The following is a 21,077-nucleotide window of genomic DNA, read 5'->3' as shown; positions in this document are numbered from 1 at the left end:
TCTGGCCTGTGCCCCAGTTCTTGTATGCATAAATAAATAAATAAATCTTAAAAAAAATTCATATTTTCCTCCAGAAGTTTACTAACTCATTATAATAAAACTGGTGCTTCCTAGTATCTCTTTCATCTTGCAGAACCTATAATTTACTTTAAATACACAGTTAAGTCATCTTGCAAATTATTTTTACCCTAATATCATGACTAAGAGTTATTTCTAGAACTTTTAAGCACTTTATTATGAAAAAATATCATACATGTTTAGAAGTAAACAAAACAGTCCTCATGCACTAAATCTGTTACACGAAAATAACATGAATTCCATTTGCACTTAAACATTATCAAGCCATGGCCAAACTCTGTCATCTATACTAACTCTAACCAGTTTCCCCTTTACACATCATTTTGAAATAAATCAGATAACATGTATCATTTTTACCTGCAAATAATTCAATATGTATCTCAAAAAAAAGTTAAGACACTTTAAATATTATAACTCAATACTATTCTCCCATTGAAAAATAAATCCCATGGTGCACTCTATGGAAAATGGTACAGTGTTTCCTCAAAACAAATAAAATGGAAATGCCATGTGAAACAACAATATCATAGCTCGCTATTTACCCAAAGGATATGAAAACGCTAATGAAAAGATTATATATACGCTTTCATACTCTTTCACAGCAGCATTATTTTTTACAGTCAAAGTCACAGAACCAGCCTAAATGCCCACCAACAGAAGACTGGATAAAGAAATTATGGAATATTACTCAATGGCCTACTACTCCGGTATTTAAAAAGATGAAATAGCACATTTACAGACAAAACGGATGGATCTTGAGATAATTATGCTAAGTCAGAAAGTGAAAGAATTATCAGATGGTTTCACTTGTTTGCAGAATATAGATAACCAAAGACAACAAACTAGCAAACAAGAAGACTAATTTTTAAATTCTGTGGAAAATATTGTTACCAGAGAGGTGGGGGAGGGAAGAGGTGAGTGAGGCATGTGAATTGCTGTGAAACTATTCTTAAAAAAAACTAATCCTAAAAGATAATCACGTGGAAAAATACTGGTAAAAAATATTTTCTCATAGTTTTTAAGGTTTCTTACTTGTATAACATCAATTACTTCATCAAAGTTTGTTCCTGGAAACTTCACCTCCTCTTCTTCTTCTAATTTCATAAATTCTGGGGTCTAGGAAAGCATTTTCAGAAAGTTTTTATTGTGCTTAACGCACATATTTCTACCTATAGCATAAACTTGTAATTATACAGCCATATCTTATAAATTTACTATCCTGTTCAGAATTAATAAATAAGACAAATCTATTCTAGTCCTCAAGCATTGGATCATCATTTTGAGAGCTAAAAAAAATTAAATATCAGTTTTTCTGTGAAAGACACCATCAATAATTAACAATTGACCCAAGTCAATTAAGTTGACATAATTATAATTTCCCTCAGTTAATATTAAAAAACTGTTTATATTTGTAGATATATAACTATAGATATACTGAAAGTCACAAAAATACAGATAGTGAATTATTTTAGAAAGATATATAAAGTAGCTAATTTACAAATTCAGCCAATAGACCTCACAATTATAAGCTAGTCACCAAAATCCACAAAACCGCTTCTTGAGAATAGAATAATAACCTCCAAAAAATATTATTTGTAATCATGTTTTAACAGACTTCTGGTGAAAAAAAGTATTGATGAAAAAATTAAACTAGACACAAAGACCATTATATATTAGTATTACTTTACTAATTCTGATTGTGAAAAATTGTTGGTGCTCTGCCTCTTCTTAAAATCTATCTTGATGGCCAAATTTGCTTACAATAGATGAAATGTGGGAAAATTTACAGTTCTATCTTATTTTGTAGTAAAGTCATAACATCATTATTCAGTAGCAAATAAATACTAAGAGGAAATTCATATTTTTGCAACATGTCAATAGTATGATAAAGTAATACCCAAAATCATGAACTCTAATCATCCTTATAAAATTCACATTCAAGGACCTCCCTGGTGGCACAAGCAGTTAAAGTCAGCGCTATCAAGCTATCATCAGCCACAGTGGCATGAGTTCAACCCCAGCGAGGGAGCTAACCCACATGGCACAGCAGATCTCTCCTGTCGATCACTGCTCCCCTCAGCAGTATATTTCAGTAGATCCACCAGTTCTCCTCTCCACTGTCTCTGGTGAATCCTCTTATACCCCATACCTCTGGCCTATACCGCGGTTCTTGTATGAATAAAAAAAAAAAATCTTAAAAAAAATAAAATTCACATTCAAAAAAACTGTAATTCTCATTTAAATCAAGATTCTTCTCCAAAGAGAAAGTCTTCACATATGAAAATTACCAGTTACCAAAAGACACCATAAGGATTATCACTTTCAGAATGTTTATAAATGACAAGCTTAAACACATCTTGTTTTTCAAGTTGATAAACAAATCCAGATTCATATTGAATATCTTTTACTTAAAACCTAAATTATCACAATAGATTATGATGGAAGTCTTTTCATGTTATAACTATTAAAGTCTACAGTCAGATTTACTCAAAGCCAAATGATAAAATTCTGAACAATACCTGTATCCAGGTTTTCAGAGGAGGAGATGCTTCTTTGGGACTAGACAGGGAAGGACTGGCAATAGCACTACCATTCGAAATGCTGTCAATATCTACGTTGGGTAATATCTGAAACAAACACAGCCCAGCCTTCTGTTCATCATTTTGAGTCAAATATTTGTCAATCTATATATTAAATATATAGATTTAACTTTGAAGTCGATGGTCAACACATTTTTGTAATTATGAAGGCATATTTTACAAAATTTGGGAAATAAAGAGGAAAGACACAAAGCTCATTATCTTAAGATAATTTCATTTTCCCTATTTCCTCTGTCTTTTTACTGTCCACTTACATTACTAAAATATGATCAGTTTTAAAGAACAAAAGATGAAAGAAAAATTTTCATAAAGCATTATAATTAGATTTTAAGTACTAAAGTAAGTCAAAGATTTTTCCTCAAAACTTTCAGCTCATGTACCCTGTCGTACCTGTACAGTAAGCTGAGGAGGATCCTTTTTCTCAGACTTCATTTCTACAACTGCTATGTTAGGTTTCTTTACTCCAATTTCTGTTTTCTGAGTTGATGGAGGAATAGAAGTAGTCACTGTTATAGGGTGTGGCTTGTTTATAATTACTCCTGCAGGTGGCATGGAATCACTATTACTTTGGGTTTGTCCTAAAAAGTTTGGGGGAGAAAATGAGCCAACCATTTCAAAAATATAGAAAATAATGTCTAATATACTACCTAGATCTTTATGACTAAATTCTCACATGAAAGCAAAGTATTATCTGCAACCATCTTTCCTTCTTATCATTATCACTGTCAACACATCACCATGCCATCCTTTGAGCGACAATTCATATTTATTTGGCTTTGAGAAGTACTATCTAACGTAATCCTTAGTCAAAGCCTATGAGGTATTAATATTATCTCCATTTTATACTTAAGTGAACAGATGTTTAGCATAATTTGCCAAAGTATAATAGTTTGTAAGTAGCAAAGCAAGGCCTAAAGTATATTGTATTTTTAATCCTCAGATTGTCACAGAGCAACAACAGAATAAATTTCATTACAGAAGTAAAACCAACGAGACGACACTGGTGTTTGACTTATCAACAAACAGCATATAGACTAGTAACTATCACAGCTGCCAAAAACATGCTTTCACTTCAAAAGTTGCACTTGTTTCCTATGTTTCAAAGTTGAGGGACAATGTACTTGAAGAAAGCACAGACTGTAAGGCCAGACTGCCTAGGTTTGAACCTTGAATCCACTAGCTATGTGGCCTTTGACAAATTACTTAACTCCTCCATGTCTTGGTTTCTTCATCTATAAAACTCATACATTAACATGGGCTTTATAGGGTAAATTAAATAATTTTTTTAATTTTATATATTTTTTAATCATTCTTCATTTTTCTACAATGTGTGCTTTCTCCTCTCAGGTGTAGTCCCTGCGAAATTCCCACCACCAATTCACCTGTGCACCATCACCATAGTCCCTTGTGCTCTTCCCACCCCTGTTTTGATCCCTCTCCCTCCTCCTCCCCTGTAGAATGTCTCTGATTTATAGTTGCCTGTTGATTTTGATTTTTAATTTATTTTAATTACTTCCCCCCCCCCCCGATCCCCTAGCATGCACAGGTCTGTACCTGGCACACAGTAAGGACTTTGTGTTAGCTGTTATATTACTAGAAGGCATATTTGAGCAGACATTAGCTACTAAATTAACAGGCCATGAACTTTAAAATCAATAATAAAATATTCTCTCACTCTGAAAATTATTCAAATTTAAATCAAAATTCAAAAAATGGCACTAAAAGAAAAAAATAGATAACTAGATTTGAAGAGGCAGTTTTTACCACCATGAGTCTAAGAGACCTCAAATACGTAAATGATCAACTATTGGTGTAAAATGCATAACTATGCAATTTTTACTTCTCACAACCTAGTTTAAAAGTAGCCAGTAGCTAAAGTACTGCCCTAAGACATGATGACTCTAACAAATCAATCAAAATGATTCAGTTCTTTTATTATTATGAATGTCTACAACATGTCTAAACATTTATTTTATCTACACAAGTACTATAAACAACAAAAGAATGTTAGCTGTGAATGAAACTGTAGCAGGAACCCACCACTTTATATTGTCATTATACAAAGACACATTCTTGCACAAATATAAATAACATATGAAGAAAAAGGTAGGTGACTAGTATGTCAGGACTATTTTGTAAGTTCTGCTACAGCTAATAAGAATTTAAAATTTACCAAAAACATTTTGTGTGTCTTACCTAAAAGAATTGCCATAGGAATCAGATGACCTTCCAGTGTACCTGAAAGAGTAGGTATTTCTCTACTAGGGCTGAACAAGTACTGCTGATCACCAGAAGGCATAGTAACAGAATGTTGACGTTTAGAATCTATCTTCTTAGGTTTTGTTGCGTAAGAGTCAGTTTGTGTTCTTATTGACTTGACTTTAGTTCCTGTTGTAATCATCAATGGCAGATATTTTAAAATATTGTTTGAACATCTATTCTCCAGTAATCTAGAAATACAGCAACACAGAAAGACCTCATTCTATATAACAAGATTATAAGGTTTCAAGCTACAAGTAACATAAACCAAGAGTTGTCACTTTTTCTTAACTGGCCAAATAGTAAATATTTCAGCCTTGTGAGCCATATGATTTCACTTGTAACATCTCAATTCTCCCAGCATGAAAGGAGTCATAAATAACATATAACAATGAGCAAACCTATGTTCCAATAAAACTTGATTTTTGAAAATAGGCAGCTGACCTGCAGGCCATGGTCTTCAACCCCTGAATAGCTAGTGTCAAAGTGTTTTACTGACTGCACAAGTTGAAAACTTCAAAAATAATAACCAAAGTCAATATAGTCAATATTTAACTAAGAGTTACATTTAAATATATGAGCGAAATGGTAGAGAGGAATCAAAATATACAGTGACAAATGAAGATACTTTTAGAGCCTATAAGACAAACAAAAAATTTTTTCATCTTTGCTACTTAAGGCTCTCTGAGAACAAATAAAAGTGCAAAAGCACGCATAAGTACCTTTATGATACATAGAAAGGCTGATCTTTTGAGTCAGAAAGAACACTACTAAGAACTTCAAAGAAATGGCTACTTTTCCTAGATTATAATTTAGATTGCTAAAGACTCATCAGTCCACAAATACAAATTTTATCATGTTATCTGAAGATACTATTTAAACCTGTATTTTTCCCACTTATTCCTATCTTTTTTTTTTTAAAGATTTATTTATTTATGCATACAAGAACTGGGCTTCAGGCCAAAGGTGTGGGGGATGAGAGGATTCACCAGAGACAGAGTGGAGAGCAGAACAGGTGGATTGACTAAAACACACTGCTGAGGGGAGTAGCGGGCAAGTCAGGAGAGGTCTGCTGCACGATGTGGGTAGCTCCCTGGCCAGGGATTGAACTCATGCTGCAGTGGCTGCGGATAGCTTCATAGGTTGTGTCTTAACACCCTGAGCCACCGTGGAGGCCCCACTTATTTCTCTCTTGTGGCTTATATCTATTCTATTTTTCTTCTACTCTCCAAAGGAATTGTATTTCCATTCCTAAGTATTATATTTTTTGGAGTATATTTATAATAAATAAAAAGCAAATGTTAAACTTTACCTATTAAACTGATATAAAAAATTATATTTACCACAAAAAAAAAAAAGGTTCCTTACCTTTAACACATTCTATTACTTTTGGTCTCTGTGGTTTGGACTTGGGAGATGGAGAATTAAATCTGAGATATGGTCCTTTTTTAAGAGTGCTGCGATGGCCCTGATAAACTGGTTTTCCATAAATTTGTATCATATAATCCTCATCTTGTGTAACTGGAGCTCCTTTCCAAAATCCCTATGTATACACAAAGTTACTCAATTCCCCAGCAAAAATGTCACCAAAAACTTACCTCATTTATCTAAAAGCTTTTGCCAGCTTAAGTATTATAATAAGAATGATCAGGTCAGAACAGTGCTTTACTTTAAATGGTTCTTAAATTCTAGACATAGTTTTTAAAAGCATGAAAATTAAATATAAAAACCATCCACACAAGAAACATGAAGGTTCTTACATTACTAAGCATATTTTCAGTAACAAAAAATAAGATTTAAAGACATTTTACATATTTATTACATTCAAATACAATAAAATAATACAAATCAAGTCTTAAATGATTTTCTAAATTCCTGATCCCACTTTCAACCACAGTCCAAATGGCACAAAAAGGTAGCATTTGTTGAGCATCTACTAAGTGTTAAGTATTGAATTAGATAATTTATTAATCTGCCCAACAACCCATATTTGGCATTAAGAAAGTTACAGACTACTTAGAGCAGCCAAAAAAATTCCTTCCAGGGCCTCCCCGGTGGCACAGCGGTTGAGCGCTGGGTTGTGAAGCTGCCCGCGGCCTCTGCGGCGCCGGTTAGATCCCCGGCTGCTCCCCGGCCACTGGAGGAGGGTCCCACATGGCGCGCAGACCTCTCCTGCCGCCCGCTGCTCCCCTCAGCAGTGTACTTCGGTCCTTCTGCCTGCTCTGCTCCCTGCTCTGGCTCTGGTGAATTCTCTCACCCTCCCGCACTTCTGACTGTACCCAGTGCATGTATAGACAGACAAACAAACAAACAAACAAACAAATAAATAAAAAACATGCCTCTATAAAAAAAAATAAAAATAAAATAAAAAAAAAAATTCCTTCCATAGCATGTAGTATCATGCCTTCCAATTACTATGCACTATAATAAATATGTTAAATTGAAAAATAAACAAAAACATGTTTATACACACACACACACACACACACATGGGGTGAAATAAAATCTTTAGTATCATGAACCAGAGAACTTAATTTTTGGAATAGCTCTAGCTATACCTGCTATAACTAAAATACTGTGATTCTAAGTGAGAGACCTCAGAAAGAAGGAATATGTATTTTGTATAGTGATTTTCTACATTGTGCATATCCCAAATCCTAAACTCCAGTAGTTTACATTTAAATAGTTCTTCGTATTTCTAAAATATTTTCACACTTACATCATTATTTGCATCTTAAAGGAAATGACCGATTATAATGAAACATTTATATTACCAAGCCATGGTGGAATCTTACTTCTTTTCTGTCTTTCTGTAAGCTTGAAGCTGGCATGTTCCTTATATATGGATTTCTAAAATGCTCCTCTGTTTGTCTTTGAGAATATTTTCTTGGATTTACAGTACTTTTTATGGTTTTTTCTTGTGTGTAAGGTTTAATATCTTTATTCATATTCTGAGCTTTCTTGGCTCTTTGATTCTTCTGATCAAATCTCTTTTGTTCATAATCTTTTCTTTCCAGTTCATCCTTAACATAACAAAAATGAAAATGACTTAAAATCTATCCAAGAAGCAAGCTTAAATATCAAAAGCAATAGAGTTTATTTTCAACCATTAGAGAAATGGAGTTTAACAGTTTTAAATGCAGTAGAAATAACATTAGAAATCTTGTAGGATATTTTCCTTTTAAATAACTTTGGTGTTTTTACTTTGGCAAGCTAATGCTTTTAAATCTGCTGTCTTGAAACATTTTGTAAGTAGTACATTTTTTTTTTCTAAGTACCTTAGATAAATTTTCCTTTAAATTGCTGATATTTCAGTTATTTAACAATTTGTCAGATAAGAGCCATATATAATTTATGAGATGAAGAAATTGTTTAAGTAAATGAAATTTATTATTAAGTAAATATAAAAATGAATGACTGAAATTAAGAGCTATAAAGTGGACTCATATATAAAGTATATATTGAGAGTTAAATGTGATAATTATAAATTGGAATAATTATTTTCTCCAGAGAATTCACTAATCAGTTTTTTTCAATACCTACCTGAATTTCTGCAGAAATAGTTTTAATCCACTCATCCACAGTCTTTCTGATTCGAATCTTCTCCGACATCTCTCTATAAAAGAAAAAAATAATTTTCTGAAGTCAGCATTTAACATACTGGGGACAGAATCTAGATCAGATCACTTATCTATCAATAGTTATGAATTTACCATATAGCCCAATATACTTCATCCAAAAAGAAAAAAAAAATGCTATTAGTTTTTATCAAATGTTGGAAGAAAACAGCGCCTCTCTGGTAGTGCAGGGGTTAAAGTCTCAGAGCTTTCAAGATGGCCAGCCTCTGTGCATGAGTTAGATCCCCTGCCAGGGAGCTAACCCACATGGTGCAGCAGACCTCTCCTGTCTCACCGGCTGCTCCTCTCAGCTGTGTATTTCAGTAGATCCGCCTGTTCTGCTCTGTACTCCGTCTCTGGTGAATCCTTTCAATCCCCTGTACCTCTGGCCTACACCCCAGTTCTTGTATGCATAAATAAATAAATCTTTAAAAAAAATTTAGAAGAATGTTTGAAAGGCACATGTAGACCCCAGAATATATCTACCAAAGAATGGAAGAAAAAAAGGAAAATTTACACTTGTAAAAAAGAATACCAACATGTATATATACAAATTCCAACTTTGTAAGTCTACATCTTCAAAAGCACCGAAGAAACTTTACTAAACATTAAAATACATTGAGCAAAATTAAATATTTAGAAAAAATTAAGAATGGCAAGAACTGGAAGTTTCATAAAAAAATCTTGGGATGCCAATATCTTGTCTTACTTGTTAGTAGATAAAGCATTAATAAAAGAATACATGGCAGCTCCATCCTTTGCACGAATAATAGCTTCCAGATTTTCTTCAAGTAATTTTTTATTGTTTTGTACTCCTCTCAGAATCTTCTCAGCATCTTTCAAAACTGATCCCTTACTGGTTGTTTGAAGCTTAATGGAATTCTGTGGAAAATCAGCAAGCTGCGACATAATCAAAGAATCTTTTGGCTTTGAAAGAAAAAAAGAGGCAAAAATGTTACCATGTAAAATGCTTGAGTTTACCCTTGAATAATGTGAGGATTACAGGTGTTGACCTCAACCCAGTCAAAGATCTGTTTATAACATTTGACTCCCCAAAAACTTAATAGCCTGCTGTTGACCAGAAGCCTTACCAACAACATAAGTAGTACCATATACTTTGTATATTACACTTTATTCTTGCAATAAACTAAGCTGGAGAAAAGAAAGTGTAATTAAGAAAAATATAAGGTGGCCTCCCTGGTGGCACAGACGGTTGAGTGCCACACTGTGAAGCTGTCTGCAGCCTCTGCAGTGCGGGTTCGATCCTGGCTTGCCAGCGAGAATCCCACATGGCGCAGCAGACCTCTCCTGTCGTGCCCGCTGCTCCCCTCAGCAGTGTATTTCGTCAGTCTGCCTGTTCTGTTCCCCGCTCTGTCTCTGGTGAATCCCCTCACCCTCCCGTGCATCTGGCCTGTACCCCAGTTCTTATATAAAAATAAATAAATCTTTAAAAAATAAAAAGGAAGAAAAGATTCATATAGTACTGTATTTGCTGATACCATAAGTTCACATCATGTTTATAAGAAAATCTGCATATTACTAGACCCTCCCCCATTCCTGAACCCCACACAGTTCTAACTGGTATTGTTCGAGTCAACTGTAAATAATTTCATCCAAACGAGAACTAGTACTATTGTTGAGGTTATAAACTATGCTAATATACTCTAAGGACTCAATTCATCAAACTGAAGAGTCATGAAAGAATAGTTGGCCTTTAAGGCTTTTTTCTATTGAGAAGTAGTAATGTGAATATTAAATAAAATAGGACCAGGAAATCCACAGCAATGCTTAGCAGTCCAGTTGCCAATGAAAGCTATAGTTGGTGAAGAAAACTAAAACAAAATAAGAGCAAGTTGGCTCTAGGTAAGCATGGCAGACACAGTACTTTTTCCCTTTCTTTCTCTCCAAAAGAACCTGGAAATCTAGAGGTGGTCATGTGGTTCAGTCCAAGCCAAGGAATAATAAGTAAAAATCACTTCATGAGGACTTCTAGAAAAGTTTTATGGAGAGAACAGACTTGGTTGACAAAATATTTTCAGTGATTTGTCTTTGCTCTTTTCTCTTTCTGTCTTGATAACTTTTATTTAATAATTTTTACCTTTACTAATCAATAATTTTAATATTTTCTTTGCCATTTACCTGGAGTATTCCATTTGTTTCTTTCTCCTTTTGGCCAAGATCATGAAGAACATCATCAGACTTCTGCAAAGCCACCTTAGCTATTCCCAGCTCTTCATAGGAAGGAAATCTTTGAGACGATAGAGTGTCAATGCTGTAAAAGATTTTGTAAAAATAGTTTCCTGAATTTTTTTTTTTTTTTAAAGCTTTATTTATTTATTTATACAAGCACTGGGTACAGTCAGAAGCGCGGGAGGGTGAGAGAATTCATCAGAGCCAGAGCGGGGAACAGAGCAGGCAGAAGGACCGAAGTACACTGCTGAGGGGAGCAGCGGGCAGCAGGAGAGGTCTGCGCGCCATGTGGGACCCTCCTCCAGTGGCCGGGGAGCAGCCGGGGATCGAACCGGCGCTACAGGGGCTGCAGGCAGCTTCGCAACCCAGCGCTCAACTGCTGCGCCACCGGGGAGGCCCAGTTTCCTGAATTTTTATAAACTCTGTAGATATCTGATCACACACAAAAGTCTTTTTTTTTTTCTTTTTTTTTTTTTTTTTTTAAATAGAGGCATGTTTTATTTATTTGTTTGTTTGTTTGTTTGGTTTATACATGCACTGGGTATAGTCAGAAGTGCGGGAGGGTGAGAGAATTCACCAGAGCCAGAGCGGGGAGCAGAGCAGGCAGAAAGACCGAAGCACACTGCTGAGGGGAGCAGCGGGCGGCAGGAGAGGTCTGCGCGCCATGTGGGACCCTCCTCAGGTGGCTGGGGAGCAGCCGGGGATCGAACCGGCGCCGCAGAGGTCGCCGGCAGCTTCGCAACCCAGCGCTCAACCACTGCGCCACCGGGGAGGCCCACACACAAAAGTCTTTGATATACTTAGCTACAGAAGGTTTTTCTCTGAAGAAGCTAATATGCAGAAGCAATTCCAGAATAGTGGAATAAAAACCTCTAAAAATCTACTCCTCCATAAGAACACAGAGAATGTCAAAAAAAAAAAAAAAATTGTCAAAATCAATTTTCCAAAACCAACAACCCAATACTATTTATTCAAGAAAAATGGCTGACTCTGACAAAGAACAGCAAGCTTTATGACATCTAAGGTTGTCTCATTACCAAAACATCTTAACCAATTCTGTGGTACCCTTGAGAGTCAATAGTTTTACAACCAGTGTAGCTGTGAAAACCAACAGACTCACACTACTACAAAGGGAAAAATGGGGCCTCCCACGTGGCACAAGGGTTTGAGTCTCAGCACTATGAAGCTATCAGCAGCCACTGCAGCATGAGTGGATACCTGGCCAGGGAGCTAACCCACATGGCACAGCAGACCTCTCCTGTTTCACCTGCTACTCCCCTCAGCAGTGTATTTCAGTCAATCTGCCTGTTCTGCTCCCCAATCTGTCTTCCCCCACCACCTCTGGCCTACACTCCAGCTCTTTTTTTTTTTTTGATTTATTTTATTTTTTAAAAGATTTATTTATTTATTTATACAAGCACTGGGTACAGTCAGAAGTGCGGGAGGGTGAGAGAATTCACCAGAGCCAGAGCCGGGAGCAGAACAGGCAGAAGGACTGAGGTACACTGCTGAGGGGAGCAGCAGGTGCAGCAGGAGAGGTCTGCGCACCATGTGGGACCCTCGCCTGGTGGCTGGGGATCGAACAGGCACTGCAGAGGCTGCAGGCAGCTTTGCAGCCCAGCGCTCAACCGCTGTGCCACCGGGGAGGCCCCTATCTCTACTTCTAATCCAGTTTCCCCACTCTGCACTAGATTATTTTGGACGGACAGTCCAGATATCAATTTCTCAGAAACAGATAATCTGCATTATTAAAAATCAATAATACATATTTTAAGATAAATTCATTTTACAATTATAGAGGAAAATACATATTATCAGCAGAAAACTAACTACATCTAAGATAATTTTTTTTAAAGAATTTTTTTTAAATATATTTTTTATATCGTTCTTTTTTATTTTTACTTTTTTATAGAGGCATTTTTTTTTATTTATTTATTTGTTTGTTTGTTTTGTTTATACATGCACTGGGTACAGTCAGAAGCGCGGGAGGGTGAGAGAATTCACCAGAGCCAGAGCGGGGAGCAGAGCAGGCAGAAGGACCGAAGTATACTGCTGAGGGGAGCAGCGGGCGGCAGGAGAGGTCTGCACGCCATGCGGGACCCTCCTCCGGTGGCCGGGGAGCAGCCGGGGAGCGAACCGGCGCTGCAGAGACCGTGGGCAGCTTTGCAACCCAGCGCTCAACCACTGCGCCACTGGGGAGGCCCCATCAAAGATAATTTTTAAAAGAAATGCTATAAATGTTAAAATTCATAGAGAAATTTCAGAAACATGAACAAAGCTCTTTTCAATATAGCTTTTATTCTAATCTCTTGTTTTTACCTGTTTCTCCTCTCAGGATTCCATCCTATTTTTGACCTAGGTAGTGAGGATTTGTCAGAAGATTCACCTTTTCTTGTCAAAGAATCATGATTATTCAAAATTTGTTCCAACAGTCTTACATTTCCTGTAACAGAAAACAATATTATTTTTCAAATATAATTGATTTATATAATCATAATTAATTAATTTTTTAAAAAGATTTATTTTTTTATTTTATACAAGAACTGGGGTACAGGTCAGAAGTGCAGAAGGGTGAGAGAATTCACCAGAGCCAGAGTGGGGAACAGAACGGGCAGATGGACCGAAGACACTGCTGAGGGGAGCAGCAGGCGAGGCAGGAGAGATCTGCTGCGCCATGTGGGGTTCTCCCCCACCAGCGGGGAATTGAACCAGCGCTGCAGAGGCTGCAGACAGCTTCGCAGTGTAGCGCTCAATCACTGTGCGATCAGGGAGGCCCAAAATAAATAAATCTTTAAAAAAATGATTTATTTTTTTATACAAGAACTGGGGTACAGAGCAGGAAGCAGAAAGTCACTTCTAAAAAAAAATCTAAGGATACATGCTCTAAAATGATCAATCTTGGGCCTCACAGGTGGCGCAACTGGTTGAGTGCAGTGCTGTGAAACTGTCTATAGCCTCTAAGGTGCCGGTTTGATTCCTGGCCGGCCAGGGAAATTCCCACATGGCGCAGCAGACCTCTCCTGTCTCACCCACTGCTCCCCTCAGCAGTGTATTTCGGTCCTTCTGCCTGTTCTGCTCCCTGCTCTGTCTCTGGTGGATTCTCTCACCCTCATGCACCTCTGGCCTATACCCCAGTGCTTGTATAAATAAATAAAATCTTAAATCAACCTTACCTTTAGCAAAGCATTTTTTATTAATAACAAGACTTATTCTTTAAAGTTTTAAGGAACAACCTACAGAAGATAGATTATAAATTTCTTTTTTTTAAAAAAGATTTATTTTGGGCCTCCCCGGTGGCGCAGCGGTTGAGCGCTGGGTTGCGAAGCTGCCCGCAGCCTCTGCAGCGCCGGTTCGATCCCTGGCTGCTCCCCGGCCACCGGAGGAGGGTCCCACCTGGCGCGCAGACCTCTCCTGCCGCCCGCTGCTCCCCTCAGCAGTGTACTTCAGTCCTTCTGCCTGCTCTGCTCCCCGCTCTGGCTCTGGTGAATTCTCTCACCCTCCCGTGCTTCTGACTCTACCCAGTGCTTGTATAAATAAATAAATAAATCTTTAAAAAAAAAAAAAAAAAAAAAAAGATTTATTTTATTTATGCATAAGAACGGGGGTACAGGCCAGAGGTGTGGGGGGTGAGAGGGTTCACCAGACACAGAGTGGGGAACAGAGCAGGCAGACTGACTGAAGTACACTGCTTAGGGGAGCAGCAGGCAAGACAGGAGAGGTCTGCTGCACCATGTGGGTTGCTCCCTGGCCAGGAATCAAACTCGTGCTGTAGAGGCTGCCAATAGCTTCACAGGGTGCGTCTTAACCCCCTGCGCCACTAGGGAGGCCACCAGATGATAAATTTCTATCTCCAACTCCTTCTACAAAGAATGTAAAGAACCTGAATTACCTAGTAAGTATCATCTAAAGAAAAGTATTAAAAATAGAGATCCCATTTTATTTACTACTAGGCATATGGGAGAATTATAAATCATGAGTGCAGAAATCTACAAATCAAAACCATATGAGATAGCTCATCACACTTGTAAGAATGGCCCATATCCAAAAGACCAGAAAAAAAATTGTTGGTAAGGATATGAAGAAAAAGGAACTCATATATAATGCCGGTAGGAATGTAGTATAGTCCAGGCCTTATGGAAAATAATATGGAGGTGTCTCAAATATTAAAAACAGATCTAGCATATGACCCAGCAATTCTAATTCTAGGTATTTACCCAAAGAAAACAAAAACACTAATTTGAAGGAAATATGTACTCCTAGCATCACTGCAGCACTATTTACAAAGCCAAGCTATGGAAACAACTTAAATGCCCCCCAAAAAGATGATTAGAAAGATGTGATATATACACAAAATGGAATACTACTCAGCTATTAAAAAGATAAGCTTTTGCCATTTGCCACAGCATGGGTGGAACTGGAAGGAATTAAGATAAGTGAAATAAGTCAGAAGGAAAAAAGATACCAGATGGGGTCACTTATATGTGGAATGTAAAGAAACAAAATCAAGGGTTAGTCAGATAAAGCCAAACCTATAACCTAAACCCTAGGAATCTGACAGCAGAACTGAGGCTACCAGAGATGGAAGGGGAGGGGAAACAACCAAGTACGGAAGGAGCACAATGGACTATGGTTGAGGACTATCGGTGTTTTGGTGGTGAGTATAGTGTGGTACCACCACCTGAAGGGGGAGATCTTAGACCTCTAAATCACGATGTTGCAAACCAAAAGGTGCCTCAGTTAAAAAAAAAAAAAAAAATCTGTTCTTGAGATAGGTCTAATAAAAAAATGGGTATTAATTGTGCTTTTTACTTTTTTTTTTTGTAAGTGCTTTTTTACCTGTATTACCAGATATCTCCACATTTTCTTTTTCTTCCATCGGATTTTCCCTCTTTGATATTTTATCATCCTTTGAAAGAGGTATAGGAGCAAACCTGCGAGGTGCTGGTGTCTCCAGAGGAGATTTCTGTTTATCAAAACCCTTTTCTTCAACCTCTCTGGAAGGTGCTTTAACAGAAAACAATAAATTTAACTTACTCTTAAAAAACTTTAAGTTGTAAAGTATTGCTTTCTCCCCACATTTTAAAAATAACAGAAAACTTCATAATATATGCAAATTATAACAAGATACAAAAATAATTCCATGCTTACCAGAAGTCAAAAGAAATAGATTACATGCACTTTACCAATAAATTATGATTAAAGTGATAATATTCAGTGCTATTTAAGCTGTGGTGTAAACGGTATAGCCAGACACTCACAGCTAATGGCAATGAAAACTATTAAGACTATCTGGCACTAAGTACAGAAAGTTTTATAATTTTTATATTCTTTGCCCTAGCAATTTTATTCTTAGGAATTTATCTGAAGGAAATAACCTAAAGAAGAAAAAGCATTAAATACAAGACAATTTTAATTACAGTATTATTAATAAAGAAAAACCCTTAAAACTGCCTAACTGTCCAAAAATAGGATAATTGTCAAGTGTGAAAGTTATTCAACAGACTATCCTTTAGTCATTAAAAATAAAAATTGAGGTAACTATATAAAACATGGGAATTACTTTTGATATACCAGTAAAAAAAGTACAAAATTATATTTATGCTACACTACATAAATATGATATATGCCCAAGTAAAAGAATAGAAAAATAAAATTTTACTTTGCTGATTTTTAATTTACTCTTTTTTTCTTCTTGTTATTGTCACTAAAGTACACAGATACAAATTAAGTATAGAATCAATAAAACAGACATCTTTTTCTTTTAAAATTCAAGTCTAAAAAAACAAAATTATGAACAAGTAATTCTCTGAAGTTAAGTATGAAGCAAATATCCACCTCTGTAGAAGATATATGGCTGGTTACACTGAAACCTGAGTTCTGGCCACAGCTATAATATTCTCACTCTTGAGCAAACAAATCTTTAAAACTTCTATCTATATCCTTCATCCTCCTCCCTTTAGAACTGAAAATGGACTCGTATCATTTCACAACAGTTTTACAAGGACAGCTCATTTGTTGTAAAACATAAGACATCTTACAAATGTAAGGCATCTTTACTATGTAATACTACACAAATTAAAAATGAGCAGTATTGTACTACTGTAAACCATTGAAGGGATAGATTCTTAATGTTCATTCATTATTCAAATATCAATAATGGAGATATTTATTCACTTATTTTAAATTCCAAAGGTTTAATACAAGTAAGCTCTATATTATTTGTTGTCATAAACAGAGGTTTTTAAAATTCTATTAAAATAAAAAGACATACTACAAACTCTGAAAATATTTATAATTATATTCAGGTGGTTTCTCAGCTAGCAGAATAAAGAAAAATGGAAAACATGCAGTTAGCCAATGAACCAGAGTGTCGACCACATTTTTTGACCCTAGGTAAGTAAAACTTTTCTAAATTTTTAAGTGCTTTTGACAATTTATGAAGGTTACTAAAACCACAAAGTAGGACATGATCCATAACTTAATGAACAAAAAATTATTGTAAAAATGTTACCTAATCTAAAAAAAGAAAAATTTTATAAAACAAATACTCTACAATCTAACAAGTAAGTTTTCAGTTTATATGCCACAATGAAATTCACAGCTAACATTTTTTATTCACAGACTCAACTATGTATTTTTACCTTGTTTGGAAGAAAATGTGTTGTATGAAGATTGATTATAGCTACTAAAATTAGAAAGGTCTGGTTTTACAGAATACTTTTCCACTGCTCCAGTAGGAGGCATGGTAACAGGCTGAAAACTACTAGTCTTGAGTGCGGCACCAATGAAATGAGTCTAGAAGACACAAAATTATTTATTAATTCAAGTATCATTTGAAAGAGTTAGATAACAAAAGACAATGAAATTTAACACAGGACTTGAAAACAATGCAATTTAACAATGAAAATACACAAACTACATGCAACTCTCCATTGCATAGAGATCTGATTTGAAGGATATAGTAGCACAAAGATGTATATTAAAGTGTGGCTCTGCACTGTGATCTTGATTTTATTTAAACATTCTACACTGTACTTTCTTCCTTTCTATCTCAGGGACGGACCAACAAAGCAAGCTATGAGAGGATCAGGAGAAAGGGGTCCTAGTCCTAAACCTCTACCTCAACAAGGAAATTTTAAACCAAAACATCTCATCTTTAATATCCTGGATGGTAAGATTTCATTTCAAGCAATGGCTTAAAAACCATGCAGTTTTCCTGCAAGTGTGTACATCAGAATCATTAGAGAGTGCTAAGCTATTCAAGGTCCCATCTCAGACACTCTCACAATCTGAGAGGTGCAAGCATAAGTACAGTAGCCCTCCTTATCAATGGAGAATACACCCCCAGTGCATGACTGAAATTGTACTGTTTTTAACTATGCATACATTATCTATGATGAAGTTTAATTTATAAATTAGGCACATTAACAATAATAATAAAAGAGATTAACAATAATAATAAAACAGAGCAATTATAACAATATATTATAGCAATATACTATACTCTACTATAACAATATACTATACAATATACTATAACAATATACTACAATATACTATAAAATATACAATATAATATAACAATATACTATAATAAAAGTTATGTGAATATGGTATCTCTGTCAAATTATCTTACATAATATTTTGGATTGAGGTTGACCACAGTAACCAAAACTATGAATAAATGAGGTGATTGCTATATTTTTATAAAGCTTTCTAAGTAAATAAATGATTGCCATATAAGTACCTATAAACAGAAATATCACAAAAGAAGGAAAACTGGATGAATGCAGGCCACTTCCAGCATTGCCACAGTTGCTAACGATACCACTAGCCCATTGTAGTTGTTTCCTCTAGAGTTTATAGACAAACATATGGGATCAAGAACTCACATTGTGCTTTAGCGTGATAAAAAAATTGCTGACAAACTTCTAGAATTCGATGATTTTGTAAATATGGTACTGGAAAATGTCACTGAGTTTGAAATCATGCCAGAAGGAAGAATTACTAGATTAGATTTTGCTAAATGGACATAATACAACAATGCTGGTTCCTGAAGGATAAATGCATTTCCTTGACTTATGATAGATTCTTCTTTGTCTTATAAACAAAATAGAAATTTTTAAAAAATATTTTAATTTTGGATTTCGTGAAGCTAAGCTTCCCATTAAAAGGGAAATGCTTTGAAAACACATTGTAAATACCTATATTTGTAAGTTAATCAAGATTATCCTGGAAAAAAAAACAGCTTATTCTTTATGTTTTTGGTAAAGGAAGGGAAGGGCAAGGGGGAGGGAGAAGTTAGGGAGAAGAAAGGCCAACTATAAGGAGAGTTCTCACAGAACTGCTGACATTTGAACTACAACATGCAACTTTCCAAATAGAGAGGAAGAATGAAGAACAAGTAAATCACTATTTAAGAATCAAAACGGTTTTAATCTAATGAGCTATTCCAATAATCAAGAATAGGGTTTAGAGATTCAGGTGGTAATAGATCAGGGCATGTGTGCTAGTTTTATTATAGATACCTGAATATCTATTTGCTGCTGTTGTAATTTTTCAAGATGCCTAATGTGCTGCTCCATAAACACATTCATTTGCTTTTCATGATCATGACAATGTAGTTTCTCCTGTGTCTGCTGAATGCTTGTTTGCTGTTCTGTAACACGCTGTAACTGCTTATCAGTTTCCTGTAACTTATTGAGCAATTCTGTAACAGAATTCACTTTTGCTTCCAACTCACTCTGCACCTAAAATATCAAAAGATATTTAAAAAAAATAATCAATTCCTAAAAAGATTATTTATTGCAATTTATATTGAAATGATAAAGCAAGAGCTTTTACCCTCTAAATTACTGATGATTTAATGCCTTTGTTTTCAGAATCACAGAAACAAAAGGCAGAAGATAGCCATCCTTAGGTAGATACTGCCTCATAAAAAAAGTTTGCCACATTGGATCTTTATAATACCAAAAATAAAAGACTTAATTGGAAATGTAAAAAAAGGGAAATAGCAAAACAAAGTAGCTTTTGATACATCACTAATGCAAAACTGAGTTAGGTCACCAACCTTGAGTTCTAATCTTGACTCTGCCACCTATTAGCTCTAGGACCTGTGCCTACTCTTACCTGTTTTTCAGTTTCTTCATTTACAAATGAGGAGGTTGGCACAGATTATCTCTAAGGTGCCTTAGAACTCTTAAGTAAGGATGACCAATCATCTTGGGTTGGACTGGAGTGTTTTCTCAGGATGAGAGATTTTCAGTGCTAAAACTGGAAGAGCCCTGAATATTCTGGTATTATCACAGTGAAGAGGCAGAAAGTCTCACAACTCCTGAGAGGAGATACATTACAGATAGACTCTTTCAAACTGAGAGCAACTAGAATGTCCTTCATCAGCAACTGGACTCAACTATTTACAGAATCAGTTACTAACAAATATTTTAACATTTTACAAAGCAGTTATGAATATCTGGGGAGAAAAATATACTTTTATAAGTGGAGCTGCTGTTGCAATAGCGGCGGCAGTTGCTGCAGCCACAGTTGTAGCTGAATCAATTCCACAGGGTGAAGTTCTAGTCTCTGGAGTAACAGAGTCCTTTTCTGTGCCTGCATCGTCTAAAAGCTGTACCTTTACCTCCTTAAAAACAGGCATAGTTTGAGTTCTGTAAATAAAAAAACGGATAAAAATATATTTAGTAAGCTACCCTGAACCATCCCAAGAAATATCTGCTAAACGTGGGTTTTGATTTTTTTTAATTGAAATACCTGTTTTTCCCTACCAAAATCTCTATCAAACAGTATTTGGTTAATGAAATCTATTAAGGTTCAGGTCACTAAACACTGAAGAAATAACAATAATTCCTTGAAGGCAGTGATATTTCAGAAAATAATATTCATGTTTATAAAAGGGTATGAATATTAATTGCGAAGTTAAAAAATTAAAAACTAAAAATTTAAAAAGTGTTTAAAAGGTTCTAAGAATTCAAGTTTTATTCCCAAAGGTAGGCAACCTAAAAGGGATTGTTAAAACTGCTGAAAAGAATTTTCTGGATTCTAGTTCAATTAGATTTAACTAGTGTCACCTGGTTTGTTAAAATGGGTACAAAACACAATGTTAAGCAGCCTGCATTAAAAATGAATCCGGCAAATTGATACATATCTGTAACAAGGCATTTAACAAAATACTAAAAAGACTCATGAATTTTGCTCTATATTTGACTTAAAAGAAAATAATGAACGGAACTGACAAAACTGGAATTCTTAAGTAAGTCTAAGTAAAAACTGCAAAAGTGTATTCCATCTCCAGCTCTGGGATTTCCCCTTTCATTTT

At 35.6% G+C, this 21,077-nt stretch overlaps 1 protein-coding gene across 7 annotated transcripts in view; it reads right to left on the bottom strand.

Annotated features, from left to right (window-relative positions):
* KIAA0586 (KIAA0586 ortholog) overlaps positions 1–21,077 on the bottom strand; it is a 101,530-nt gene that overhangs the window by 70,634 nt on the left and 9,819 nt on the right. For 4 of the 7 annotated variants that reach the window (XM_037503422.2, XM_037503423.2, XM_037503425.2 and 1 more), the window contains 14 exons: positions 20,235–20,409; positions 19,273–19,494; positions 17,386–17,539; positions 15,581–15,748; positions 13,064–13,187; positions 10,694–10,826; positions 9,264–9,481; positions 8,481–8,553; positions 7,712–7,960; positions 6,306–6,480; positions 4,875–5,066; positions 3,069–3,256; positions 2,598–2,705; positions 1,111–1,194 (listed from right to left, as the gene is read on the bottom strand). In XM_037503422.2, the coding sequence (XP_037359319.1) occupies positions 1,111–1,194; positions 2,598–2,705; positions 3,069–3,256; positions 4,875–5,066; positions 6,306–6,480; positions 7,712–7,960; positions 8,481–8,553; positions 9,264–9,481; positions 10,694–10,826; positions 13,064–13,187; positions 15,581–15,748; positions 17,386–17,539; positions 19,273–19,494; positions 20,235–20,409 (2,263 nt within the window). The remainder of the gene's footprint in view (positions 1–1,110; positions 1,195–2,597; positions 2,706–3,068; positions 3,257–4,874; positions 5,067–6,305; positions 6,481–7,711; positions 7,961–8,480; positions 8,554–9,263; positions 9,482–10,693; positions 10,827–13,063; positions 13,188–15,580; positions 15,749–17,385; positions 17,540–19,272; positions 19,495–20,234; positions 20,410–21,077) is intronic. The other 3 variants (XM_037503424.2, XM_037503430.2, XM_037503426.2) reach the window with 2 other exon arrangements.

Source organism: Talpa occidentalis, unplaced genomic scaffold, assembly GCF_014898055.3.
Source record: "Talpa occidentalis isolate TD23 unplaced genomic scaffold, MPIMG_talOcc4v2.1 talOcc4.11, whole genome shotgun sequence".
NCBI lineage: Eukaryota > Metazoa > Chordata > Mammalia > Eulipotyphla > Talpidae > Talpa > Talpa occidentalis.
The sequence above is the reverse complement of the archived record's forward strand: the minus strand, read 5'-3'. Positions and strand labels throughout refer to the sequence as shown.